General features: G+C 39.7%; 1 protein-coding gene across 8 annotated transcripts in view; it reads right to left on the bottom strand.

Moving 5' to 3' along the window:
• The window catches only part of SPTAN1 (spectrin alpha, non-erythrocytic 1), a 43,428-nt gene that overhangs the window by 24,345 nt on the left and 5,815 nt on the right, over positions 1-13,268 (bottom strand). For all 8 annotated transcript variants that reach the window (XM_072352384.1, XM_072352388.1, XM_072352389.1 and 5 more), the window contains 18 exons: positions 11,238-11,477; positions 10,738-10,863; positions 9,081-9,221; positions 8,025-8,171; positions 7,472-7,605; positions 6,622-6,766; positions 6,368-6,522; positions 4,982-5,117; positions 4,562-4,663; positions 4,187-4,324; positions 3,630-3,740; positions 3,280-3,357; positions 2,952-3,107; positions 2,415-2,619; positions 2,108-2,289; positions 1,756-1,999; positions 1,338-1,460; positions 687-904 (listed from right to left, as the gene is read on the bottom strand). In XM_072352384.1, coding sequence (XP_072208485.1) covers positions 687-904; positions 1,338-1,460; positions 1,756-1,999; positions 2,108-2,289; positions 2,415-2,619; positions 2,952-3,107; positions 3,280-3,357; positions 3,630-3,740; positions 4,187-4,324; positions 4,562-4,663; positions 4,982-5,117; positions 6,368-6,522; positions 6,622-6,766; positions 7,472-7,605; positions 8,025-8,171; positions 9,081-9,221; positions 10,738-10,863; positions 11,238-11,474 — 2,778 coding nt within the window. In that variant the 5' untranslated portion in view covers positions 11,475-11,477. The remainder of the gene's footprint in view (positions 1-686; positions 905-1,337; positions 1,461-1,755; positions 2,000-2,107; positions 2,290-2,414; positions 2,620-2,951; positions 3,108-3,279; positions 3,358-3,629; positions 3,741-4,186; positions 4,325-4,561; positions 4,664-4,981; positions 5,118-6,367; positions 6,523-6,621; positions 6,767-7,471; positions 7,606-8,024; positions 8,172-9,080; positions 9,222-10,737; positions 10,864-11,237; positions 11,478-13,268) is intronic.

The following is a 13,268-nucleotide window of genomic DNA, read 5'->3' as shown; positions in this document are numbered from 1 at the left end:
ACATGTACACCGAGCCATTTTTACAAATGCTATTTTGCTTAAAATATATTCTTGGGCTCCATACATAGGGAACGTGGGTTCTTGAGAGCTGCCAGACCTTTAACTCTCAAGAGAATAGCTACATCTATTTAATAATAGGCCTTGTAGCTGTGTAAGTGCTTCTAATCCTTTTGCTCTACCTTATTTCAGAATCATTCTTTTCTTCTTACCAGGAAGGAGTACCAAGTATTACTCCAGAAACAGAGGTAAGTTTGAAAGAATACCTTTAAACTGCAGTTAATTTCAATGAAATGTCAGTCAGCAGTATCTGGTCACAGAAACATACTTGTATAGCAACTTCTGTATTAGAAAATACTTCAACACTGATGAAGTAGTCAAAGCTAAACTCCTACTGAAATACAACACTGCAACAGGCAAGAGTTTACTGATATTTACCTTAGTATGCCATACAAATTCCCTATAGTATAGTGAATACACTGAACAGCAAAATGACACATACAATAATAGCTAACATACAGGAAAAACAGCCATTGTACTTCGATTCGGTGTCAAAATTGAGGTTGATGCAAAAATCTTCCACCCTTTTTTGTAAGAATCCCAGAAGTAGCAGAGCTCCTTATTTTCTCTGCTACTGAATGAAGTCCTCACTCTGTTTATACAAAAGCAATCCAAACAGTGTCAAATACCTCAGCAGAGTCTTCATCCTTTCCATAGTCTGTGCTGCCCACAATGGGCTCCTTTTCCCTCATCCATGATTCTGCCTCATTAGCATCAGCAAAATACTGCTGAGCTTGCAGAGAATCCTCCAGATCCTGTCGCCGTTGAGATGCCTTGGCTTTCAGAGAGTCCCATTTTTGGTTCAGTTCATTCAATTTGATCTTCACATCTTCAGCAGCAAAATGTCCTATAAAGCAAAAAGAGGAGACAGAAGGACTTAGAGATATAAATAACACAGACTAAATGGTCAGCTGTACTCCTTGAACAAAAAATCACCAACGTAGCCTACTCTGACTGCAATTAGGCAAGCATAATTTAGTTCATCCCTTTGGTTCAGACAGATAGTACCTGTCAATTAAACTGCTCTAGGAATATTTGAATATACGCGTCTGCCAAGATGAGGTGAAGATCTGTGAAAATGGTGACAGGTTCCCATCAAGGAATCTATTTTTATTTCCATGTGAAAGAATGACTAGAAGCTCATCTTGCTTGCAGGTACCTGTCTAGTTCTCAGATAAATCAGTCAGTAATATTTAATGGCACAGGGCTAGAGAACAAAGTCCTGCACAAAGACTCCTGTATTTCTGAAAGACAGAAAATTAAGAAATATCGAGACATACCTTCTTCCACCATTGCATTTCCTTTCTGTGTAACTGCTTTAATGCGAGGTTCATGGCCTGCAATTTCTGCCTGCAAAGCCTGGTGCTTCTTTAGTAGATTCTGGACACCAATTAAGTCCTTCCCTGAAAAATACAAGACAGTTAACTGGCTTATGTCTGATGACTCAAAAATGTCAAGGAAGCTGCAACAAACGTCAGAAAAGCTAAGTACCACCAGAGAGCACTGCAGAAAATTGAGTTACCCAATGAAACTGTTGAATTAACAGAATAATTAAAGAACCATGGGTAAACACGTAAATGTAGGCAATGATAACTGCAGTAAACATTTTAGGTATTGTTTTTAAGAGAACTTTCTATTAAAAAAATAAGCCACAGCAATTCTGACACCTAAATCCTGCAGATATCAGAATGGACCAACCTCGGTTTGTTGAGGCTGCAATAGGTTCCTTCTCCCTAATCCAGGTCTCTTCATCCTCGATGTCACGGAAAAGCTGCTGCAGGCGAAGAGAATCTGCAAGTTTCTGCTTGCGAGCTACCATAGGATCCTTTAGAGCTTCATAACGAGCTACTAAAGCTTCTTGTTTCTTCTTGATATTGTCAGCATCAAAGTGCCCAGCATCTTGGAACTGGCGTGCCTGGATGGTAATGCCATCTATCCGATCCTAAAATTAATTTAGCAATAGTTTTATGTCACAGCCTTTACAAGATTTCAGGCTTTCTGCTTGATGAAGTGAATCTCCAAGGGCAGGAAGAAAAATTATTCCCCTCACCTGATGGGCAGCAACATCTGCCTCTAGCAGGGCATGCTTCTTCTGAAGATTTTGAACACTAGTAAGATCTTTTCCATAATCATCAGAAGCCAAGTGACCCTCTACTTCATACAGCCACAGCTCAATGTCTTCTACATTGCGATTAAATTGCTGCTGTTGATTGGCTTCACGCAGTTTTATACCTGAGTAAGACAGAGTGATGAGAAGATGATTTAAATTTTCTACTTCATTTAACTCACTTCCTTGTCTTTTCCCAGCTAATGCTGCTACAAAAAGCATTGTTTAGATTTTTATGAGTAGATCTTACCTTTGAGCTCAGTGGCTTCCAGAAGTTTCTTCCACAAGCTGATGACTTCATTCATGCGAGCTGCCACCTCATCAGACGCATAGTGATTGACATCAATCAACTTCTGGCCAGCTTTCTCCAGTGCATCAATCCGACTCTGATTAGCAGAAAGCTCTGCTTCAAAAGCCTGATGCTTCTGAACTTTACCTTGCAAGTTGGATGGATCCTACGGATAAAGAAAGAAAAACAAACTTTCAGTCCAGAAATAATATCTAGAGATATCAGAAGACATTTTTAAATTCAACTACACTTACATATGTGTCAATATGCAACAAGAGGAATTGGTGCCACAAATACACCTTTGAAATCACAACATTTAAGCTGTTGGATTAGCATGATTACAGCATGCGGGGACACGGAGAAATTGCAGTTCTTCCTGTTGCTGTTAATACCGCCTACATCAGCAAGATCTGCCTGATCCTGCTTCATAACATTATACTGATTACATTAAGCTTGGCATTGCCTTAAAAATACTCTGACACTGATCTTTATTTTTACCTTGTAAGCCTCATCAGTAGCAGTTTTCATCTTTTCATTAACCCAACTCTTTAGTTCATCAGAATCTCTGAAAAACTGCTGGAGATGGAAAGAGTCTGCCAGCTGAGCACGGCGGTACATGGCTCTTTCATGAAGAGCATTTCGGCGGCTCAGTAGCTGAAAAAAAAATAAAAAGAAAGCATTTAAGTAAAGATTTTTAAGTTCTTCAGTTTATAAGAAAGTCTATTTTATGCACTGAAAGCTCCACTGATTTATCCCATAGTGTAGTCATACTATTTATAGTAATAAAGCAGAAAACCTGCAGACCACATCTGTATTAAATACTTACAGCATCTCTGCGCGTAGCAACGTCATCCATGGCATAATGGTTATTCTGAATCAATTTAGTAGCAAACTCATCCAATGCCTGAAGTGAAAAGATTTTCCATTTATTTTCTGCAACAAAAACTGTTTGTGCAAGTCTACACAGTAAACTAAATCTCAAAAGCTTATCACATTAAAACTGTCATTAAGACAGCTACTGTTTAAACTCTTTTAGTCTATACCATCCTCCTACATGTGTATGGATGACCACTTATCAAACCACACTCTTTTTTGTCAGTCCCCCACCAACACTGCCCCTCCAGTCCATAAATTATTTCTCTCTTCTTTAGTGATCACCCAATATAAATATCTTACTGTGATTTTCTCCTCTTGAGCACTCAGGGATTTCTCAAAATCTTCATGCTTCTTTAGAAGAGCCTCCACGCTATCCAGAGAATCACCAAGGTCTTCATTCAGCAGAAAAGCCTAAAACAAGGCAACAAACATCAGTGGAATTTTATGTTTGCCTCCTCAGCTTCTCTAAAAGACAACCTAAGCATGCTTAGTGATGTTTCCTACCATATGACTGGAAAAGAAGGATAATTACTGGGATGGTGTTCCCTATACACCTCTAGCAGCCAAAGATTCCAAATAATCATTTTTAGCTTCTTTTTCAAACAGTATTTCACAAGAGGTATACAAACATAAAAGCAACACGAGGCCAACTTGCCCTAGCTCACAGTTTCAGAATAAGAAAGAAGCAGTCATTGTAGAATCTTGGGCAGCCACGCAACTAACTGCACAGCACCATACCCCTAGTGAATGTCCAGTGGTAGGCAGTCACTGCCATTGGTAACTAAAAATGGTTTGTACCTACAGAAGACTAGGCATTAACGAATAACAAACTGGAGAGTTCAAATACATGCACTCACTTCTTGTTTGCTCATCCAGTTGTCAACTTGTTCAGTATCTCTGTAGAAAAGCTGCAGATCCATGCACTGTTCATACTGTTGCCTGCGAAGCTCCCATAGTTCTAGCAAGGCAGATCTTTCATCTGAGAGGATAGTCAGCTAAGGGATTGGGAAGAGGAAACATTGTATTTAACAGAACCAGCGTCTACTTCTCAATGTAAAAATCAAGATGAATTGAACAGCAATTGTCAGTCTCAAAACTCTGTAACCTATACATATGATACTTTGTAGCTTAAAATCTTCAAAAGAAATGAACTTCTAAATTAAGGGACACAGAAGAAAAAAAAACCTACATAATTCTTCTTGGACTTCTTGCTCTCAGGTTGCCCAACTTACCTTCTCTTTAACTTCATCAGAAGCATAGTGCCCAGCTGCAAGCAAAGCCTGTCCGGACTCATCAGCAGATTTGAAGCTATCCTCGTGAGCATCAATTTCTCCCTATGAAATGGAAGAGAAAAAGTTATTTCCCACAATATAGCTTACAACAGAGTGTCAAAATACTACTACTGAAAATAAAGAGATGCAACAGCCTGGAGAGTTTAAAGTTTATCATTCAGGTATTTAGATACATCATGCCAAACAAGAAAACTAGAATCAAATGCATCACCTTATACTGCAGATAAGGAAAACAGTGAACCATGTAGTACAGCCACAGGATGCTAGTGATATGACATTAGCAGCCCTGACTCAGAGAGTGTGTCAGACACACAACTCAATCTTAAAGAGCTGCTGACTGGATTTGGCTAGCCATTATACCTTATGTTCCTGATGTCTGTCTAGAAGGGCTTCTGCTCCAGCCACATCGTTGGCAAGCTCGTCAGCATTTATCAGAGCCTTCATCTCAGTTACCCAGCTAGTGAGGTCCCGGAAATCTGCGAGAAAGCGCTGCAACCTTGTGAAAACAAACAAAAAAAAATGTTTGGGAATCATTTGCTTGCATATTTTCTTGGTCCTTAAACCAAAGATAAAAGTTACAAACACGAAAGCAGTTCCTTGGATAAAACAAGACAATACCACAATGCAAATAGAATATTAAATAATTAAGTTTTCTATCTGAAAGAGTCTTTTAAAATTAGGAAAACACTAAGTTTAAGAAGTAGAAACCTTTCAGTGTTCCTCCAACACGTGTTTTTCGTATCACTTAATCAGGTAGTAAAAGGAATATTAACATCAAGTCTATACGTTGAAGACAGCAGAAACCAAAAGACAGTTCTCAAGTGTTTCAAGACAGCCCCGGGGAGTGCTTCTGTCACAGTCAAACCAGTGTGTAGGGGGAAGAACTGACAGAAAGTTTCAGCTGCACATGCCTCAGCCTTAGAACAAATAAATTCTCAGATGACTTTCAGCATGTTTTTCCAGTTATTGCCTTTGGCACGTGTTTAACACTTATCAGGAAAAACGATCAGTTTCTATTTCCCTTTTAAATTTGATGTTAACTGAAGAGAATATGACAGTGAAGGCAAAATAAGAATGACTACTTGGTGCAAGATTTATGGTAGTGAAGACATACACAGTGTGAGGGAACGAACAGCAGAAACACAATAACAGAAAGGACAAACTAACCACCACATTAGGCTAAGTATCTTATTTGCATGGATTCTTAATAGTGATCTAATTGTCTAGTTTTCATAGAGAACCAAGTTGATACAGAAAGAAGTATGGACGAAAACAAATCCCACAGCAACAAGGCAACTGTCACAGATGAGTGTAGTGTTTCTTTTAGTCTAGGACAGCACACCCAACAGTACACCGTAATTTAACAACAAAATCACAAAGGCTCCACAGTGAACAGATTTATAATATGCACATTAAAAACAAAGTTGGATAGCACTTCAGAATGCAGGCATCTCTGATGTAATAAAAAGTGAACATGCCCTAAAAATTCAAGGTGCCTTCATAATTGATGTGCATTCAGAGAACGACCAAGAGCTTTAAAGTATTTATATAAACTGTTCTTTTTAGTTCTTTTTACAAGAAGCTGATGTAAAGTATCATCTGGTGACTAAGACTACTACTGAAAACATCAGCATCATCCCAACCTTTTAGGAACAGCCTCCCTTTCTTCCATTACAAACAGTCTTATGTCAAATTTGAATGTAGAACAAAGGAAAAAAGGCCATTCTAGCAAGACAGTGCTCCTACCTGTAGGAGTCATTAAGGCGAGCATGTCTCTCTGCTGCCAGCGTTCGGATCTGCTCCCAGTTGGCAATCAGTTCCTCCCGTTTCACTTGAATTTGAGAAGCATTTATTGGGTGAGACTGCTGCAAACGGTCAGCTTCTGCACAAAGGGCCTTAACCTAAACCCAGAGAGTCACAAACAGTGAATAAGCTTCTAACCTTTTTAAAAACAGGTTACCCAGTTTAAATAGTAAATAAAATGCATCTCAGATGAGTACCTTATCCTCCAAAGCTGCAAGATCTCTTTCCAGGCCTTCATGCTTACGCAGTAAAGCTTGCACGCTGGCCAAGTCTCTGCCAAAGTCATCTGAGGCCATCAACTGCCCTTTCTCTTTAATCCAGCTGATAGTTTCATCCACATCCCTTCAAAACAAAGCACAAATTGAAAGTAGTAAATCTTATAGGGAAAGGGGAAGAAAGCAGGACACTTTCACTTATTACCGGCATACCTGCAATGCAAACTCATATATAAACACCACAGCTGATGACAATAAAAAACTAACAAACCAAAAGCACCTGAAAATATACGCATACATTTTTTTTAATTCCCAAAAGCATTCAAGTGCGTAGGCAGGCCATTCTTCAGATGGTGTCACCAAATGGAAATAATTAATTATAGCACTACCAGTCAGTTTTCTACCCTAGACCCCTCTTCCAATTTAGTCATAGCAAACCTCAAAATAACAAGCAGCAGATAAGATAGAAGGACACTGCTCAAAGACACCCCCCCACCGCCCTTCCTGCCCTGAACAACTGGACTGACATCTAGCCAGCAACAACAAAGAAAAACAACCTCTTTAAAGACTCATGTAGGACAGAACAGGGGGAAGCTCTCAGAGTAAATAGAACTGCCATGCAAAATAATGAACAGAACTTTCCAGGTGTTGAAAACTTAGAACAGAACGACTGTTTCAGAGTTCCCTTTGAACAAGTCCCTCAGTGATGAGGAGGAGTAAAAGAAAATGAGAGAGTGGTAGCCCTTGTCACAATACTGTATGTAACTAAAGGATCATCAGACTTCTATACATTGATATGACATCACTTCAGCAGATCCAGCCATGATCATACCTGTTGAAGCGCTGAACTTCAGCTGCCCCAAAGAGTTTTCCTTGCCTCTGTTGGGCAAGCCCCTTAAGACGCTGCCAGCTTGCATTTACTTCATCCTGTTTGGACTTTATAAGTTCCTCCTCAGGGTGCTGCTCCTAGTAAGCAAAGGAAAAAATGCAATTTTCAGATGCTCCATTCTAAAGATTGACAAAACCTTGAAAAAAACACTGTTTTCCAAGAAATCAATTTATAATCGCTGTACTTTCCAAGTGATCTCTCAGTTCAGTAGTTTTCCTAAAGTGTAACTGTATAAATATTGAATACTCATGCAGTAGTCTCTCTATGAACTATTTAGTCAACAGGAAGAGGCCTGTAAACCATATACTGCGATCTAGAACACAATACATCCTGCCCTGTTTCCAGCCATTCAAATAGCCAGGACTCTAAACACATGTGCAGTAAACAATACAAATCTCCTACCAAACTGCAGGAGTGGGTAGGGAACATTTCAGACAAAAGGTTTCTGCTATATCACACCAGCCAGGAGAGATACTCAACATACATAAACATTTACCTGGATAAGCTTGCCAGCGAACTGGTTCACTTCATTCACTCTTTCCTCGTGAGCTGCCAGGTCTGTTTGGAACTCTTCAAATTTCTTCTGCAGAACCTCAACGTGCTCTAAGTCCTGTCCAAGCTCTTCTGAGGTCACTATTGCTTCCTAGCACAATTAAAATACATATATATTTCAGTATAACCTACAAGAAACCACTACCAGAAACCAGGAAGCAAACTGTGCTAATCAGATTTTAAACTACAAACTTCTTTCTTACTTCACAAAACACAAATTTCTCCCACCCAACACCTCTCCATAACTACAGAAAACACCCTAGGTCACTATGAGTGCTACTTTTTCATCTTTGCTTTTGTTCAATTCTCAAGTCATTAAATCAGTTCCATTATCACAGGCTCATCATTCTGTGGGTGATGACCACTGCTGCAGCCATCAAAAACACTGACACAAAATATGTAAGGAAAAAACATGATTTTGTAACAACAAAATAATTGGCCACGCAGTGTCTGAAATTTATCTTTTTCAGTTACTTACGGATTTTGTTGTAGTCTTCTGATATGAGACTTATTTATGAAAAGTGCACTGCCGTATTCTGTAATGGTTATGCAGGGTTTAGAGTTCGAACCCACAGTGACACAAAACCAAAAGCTATCATTACGAAAACCCAGATGATCATTTTGTGGCTTTTCTTGAGATTGTGGTTTGTGGTCTCTTTCCTCAAGAGTTCAAAGAATTCAAAGCCAACAGTTCTCTTGCAGCAAGCGGCCTTACAATGTGCACCTGCAGATACTGCAATCTTAAGTAATTACTTAAGTAATTAGGTACACATGGCTTGCTGGTTAGGCTGGCCACTTTCCATAACAAATTATTTAGAACATCTGTAACAAAAATTTGCTTATACTTGCTTTATATGTATAAAACGTAAAGATAAAATGAAATGCCTTCCGAAGTTCTCTTGGGCTACCTGAACTCCAGCTACTATCCAAAGATGGAAATTTCCACACAGATAAATCCAGTTTCCCAAGAAGAACACAGCAAACACAGGTAATAATGTACCTTGTCATTGATCCAGTCCATGACATCTTCACACTCCCGTAAGAACTGCACCAGCTTCTGTGCCTGCAACAGCTTCACTCCCTTCTCTCTCATTTTTTCCAGTAGTAACTCCCATAGTCGGTGCAGCTCCTGCAGACGAGTCTAGAAGAACAGGATGCTGATATTAAAATCCCATATCAGACAAGAATGTGTTCCCTTCCTCTCCTTAGGATGAGGCTTTTTCCAATGTGTCATGCTCCTAAATCTTACTAGACAGAGAGCGAAAGTACCTCATCAAATTTTCACCTCCAGTAATTAGTTTAAGAGATATAAAATAATATAACAACATAAAATTAGAAATTACCAAACTGAATATTTAAGCAGTTATTAATTATTGAAACCATTATACAGTTATATTCATAGATGTGAAGTAAGCATTTTGAGACATAACTGGATCTAAATTCTACAGTAGTGTGAAGTCAGACCCAAAAAACCCCAGCAAACCACTGGTGCTCCCACCTTTTAAAATGAAATCAACTCCCAATGTGTAAATCTTGTTCTCATTTTGGGATACATTTTTATTTATAACCACATTTTGTTTCAAGTCAAATTTGTGCCACTCCACAGTATTTTCACAGTTTGTCAGATAATAGATTTAGCCAACACTGTTAAGTATTGCAATACTTAAATGCTAGGAGCAGTTACTGGTTTTAATGTTGAGTCTCTGTGGCCGCATTCAGCCTTTCAAAACATTTGGGAGCAACTGTAAACTTTATAGACAATAAAAAGAAAACCACACTCCCACACAGGCACACAACTTGCAAAACAGGAAAGTATCTGCTCCACCCATCACCTTTAAGGCTTTGCTCATCTAGATGTGAAACTTGAAAGTCATGCTAGAGAAGCTTTTGAACATCCAACATGGGTGGATACTTACTTAATCCTTTTAGAAAATTCAGTTAGGTAGGTTTCAAGGGGAGAGAAAGCTCACACTACATAATTTCTAAGTGTTGCCCAAAGGATAATGCAGACTGTCAGGCAAGGAAGACAGAAAACATGGCAAAAAGAAGTTGCACTGCACAGCCAGGAGTTTCACCTACTCGTATGTGGGACCCAACTTGGGTGGCTGTTACTATTGGGCGCTGTGCAGTCCTGTACGGCGTGAAAGACTGAACCATTAAAAAGCAAGTTATCACTCCAAGCATAACACAAGTGAGAATTTACACTGAGCAGCACAACTAAGAAACGTTATTATTTAACATCACTCAACCAGCAAGTTATAATGTTCTATTTAAGCAAACAAAAGCCGTGGTTAATATCCCAAACATTTGGTCTTGTGAATTGGCTGCTTCTCGATGCTGTGTCTTTTTTGGGAAGAGTCATTAAGCATCATTCATCATCTGCATTGTGACTTTCAACACATATTGGAATTACTGGAGACTTTCCAGGCCAAGTTCCTGGACTCCGTGGGCAGAAAGTTCACTTATGAAGCAATGTTGCACTCACTACGAGCTTGGTGCTTAACGTCTATAAAGGCTCCAAACACAAATTCTCTTGTGATTTCACTCAGAGTGTTTGTAGAATTGTAAAATATGTTCTAGAATACAGAGTTATGCACGTAACCTACAAAAACTGCTCAACAAAAAGTCTGTAAGAGGAAAAAAGTTTTCAGACTCACTCTTATGGTTTCAGACGCAAAATGGCCTTCATTGATCATCTGATTTCCAGTCTCATCCAGCTTAACGATAGCCCCCGAATTGGCCTGCACTTCAGCTTCAAAGGCCTGGTGCTTCTGCAGCTTCCCCTACAAGCAAAACATCAAAGAACGTTTTGAAAATCCATCTCCCATACAAGCTGGTTTTCTTCAGATATCTTCTTATAGTGTTAATTCACAAAGCTGAAGCGCTCAACACATTCTAGGATTAATCCAAGCTGGTTTTACACTACACTGCAATAACTTTTTCTATACTGGTTTAGCATATAATCTGCTATTAGAAATATTCCAATCATGTCAAAGACTCAATGTTCCTGGAGAGCACTTTGCAAGGATGTACTTGCATCCAACTTCTGTTTATCGCTCTCAGATCAAATGCTCATGCATTTGTTCTCTCTGCTCCAATTGACATGGTACGTCCTAATATTAACAGCGCAACGCCACAAGATAGCAGTAGGACTTGCCTGTAAATTGCTCGGGTCTTTGTAATTCTCATCAGATGCAATCTGGAGTTTCTCTTGGATCCATTTCTCGAGCTCATCTGCATCGCGCTGGAAGAACTGGAACCGATAGGAATCTTCGAGTTTTTGGCGCCTCAGAGAAGACAGCTCCTTGAACCTGTGGTAACGGTCCAAAACCTGCTGACGCCGTTCCTGGATATCTTCTGCTGTTTCCAACACTTTTACCCCACTTGGATCCATCTTCTGAAAGATGAAAAACATTCAGTTAATGTTTGGTTTGTATTACAAAACAAAGGTATGAAGAGATCCATGAAGGAAGAATCTGTTGTTTTTTTTGTTTGCTGGTCATTGGGGTGTATTTCTTCTTTTAAACTCACATGTAGTTTACTTTCAGTAAGCGTATGGAGGTATGTATATAGAACATAAATAAACAGGAACACATAGCAGGAAATCACAGGGAGAGAGCATTTACAACAGCATTAAACATCTACTTGCCTTGGAAAGCTATGGCTGCCACTGCCTGCCCAGCAGTACAAAGGCCATGCTACCCACACCTCACCATGCAAGCATGGAATAGATTGTAAAAGGGTGCTTCAGAAACATGTCGGTGTGCACTTATGCATATATATGTGTGTATACATACATATGTTCACGTGTAGATATATAAACATCAGGTCTTTCCTGGACAACATGAAAACTTTATTTAGTTAAAATACTGAATACAGATAAGCTTCAGTAATGATGTTTACCACTTTTCCTCACAGAACAGCTAACTAACCCGTGTAAGTACATCTATATGCATACAGACACACATACACAGGGATTATACATGCATATGTTGATACACACGTGTGTGTGTGTGTGACACAGCCACCCTGTTCTCTCAATTAAACAGCCATAAACCCACCCTGCCATGCCCTACACATGTCTGCAAAAGCCAACCCAGAGGCTCAGGCTCCGTTTCACAGATCTGATGCCGTAAACAGAGAAGGAATTTAAGGAGTACTTTGTATTTGCAGTCACCTTTACTTTTCAGTTCCTAAGCTTTCAGAAAGCAGCGATTTTCAGTAAGGAACCCGTGCATTACAATAGAAATGTGACACAAATGAAGAAGTACCATTACTGTCAAAGAGTTTGGGTACTTACATGCTCTTTTGACAACTTGTTATGCATATCAAGCAGCTGTTGCAACAAATAATCAGTGCTTGAGCAATTATGCAATTAATGTCTGGATGTACAAGTGCTTACACGTACAGCTTGGTTAATGCTTTAATTACAAATGCTGTAAGCATCAAACTAAACCTACCTCCCATCAATCCTACAAAATAAGAAGTGGAAGAGAAAGTGTAAAACTGCATGGAAAGACACAGGCAACCTCTGAAACATGTTGTTAAATACAAAATAAGTTCTTTAGGCACTAGCTAGCTGCATGCTCTAACTAGATGCATATCTTGCATAATGACATGAGAAACTCACCAGGTTGGAACACTATCTGCATGGCTGCGTTTGCTGTGTGGTTTCCAGGCACTTGCAGTGGGGCCATGAGACAGAAAGGCTCAGTGGGGCAGAGCCCCCTGCCCAGCACTGCTGTGTCACAGCAGCTGTTACCTGGTAGACTCTGAGCTCAACTGCACTGCAGCAGCTCAAGGAAGGAAGGAAGGAAGGAAAGCTCAGCTCTGCTCTCTCTTCCAGGCGTGGCTGTTCTGCTGTTAAGAGGGGTGTGGAACAAATGGGCTGTGTAGGCTGAATGGCAGCAATGAAGCTCGGGGGTCACTGCAGGGGGACCAAAAGCTCCACTGGATTGATATATCTGAGCTTTAAAAGATCAAACCCCAAATATAGCTGGAGGCCAGCTATGGGTCATCTCCTGCAGAAGACAGCTGTGTGAAGGGCTGCTTCAGACTGTCTTTCCCCTCTAGGAAGCAAGCCAGAAAAATCAGAGGAAGTTTATAGCAATAACTTCCTTCCCCATGCTGCTACATTGTGTAGCAACTCCAACAACTCTTTCTTGCTTCTGTTTTCCATTTTTAAACT

Source organism: Excalfactoria chinensis, chromosome 18, assembly GCF_039878825.1.
Source record: "Excalfactoria chinensis isolate bCotChi1 chromosome 18, bCotChi1.hap2, whole genome shotgun sequence".
NCBI lineage: Eukaryota > Metazoa > Chordata > Aves > Galliformes > Phasianidae > Excalfactoria > Excalfactoria chinensis.
Note: the sequence above shows the minus strand (reverse complement) of the source record. Positions and strands in the feature narration are given on the sequence as shown.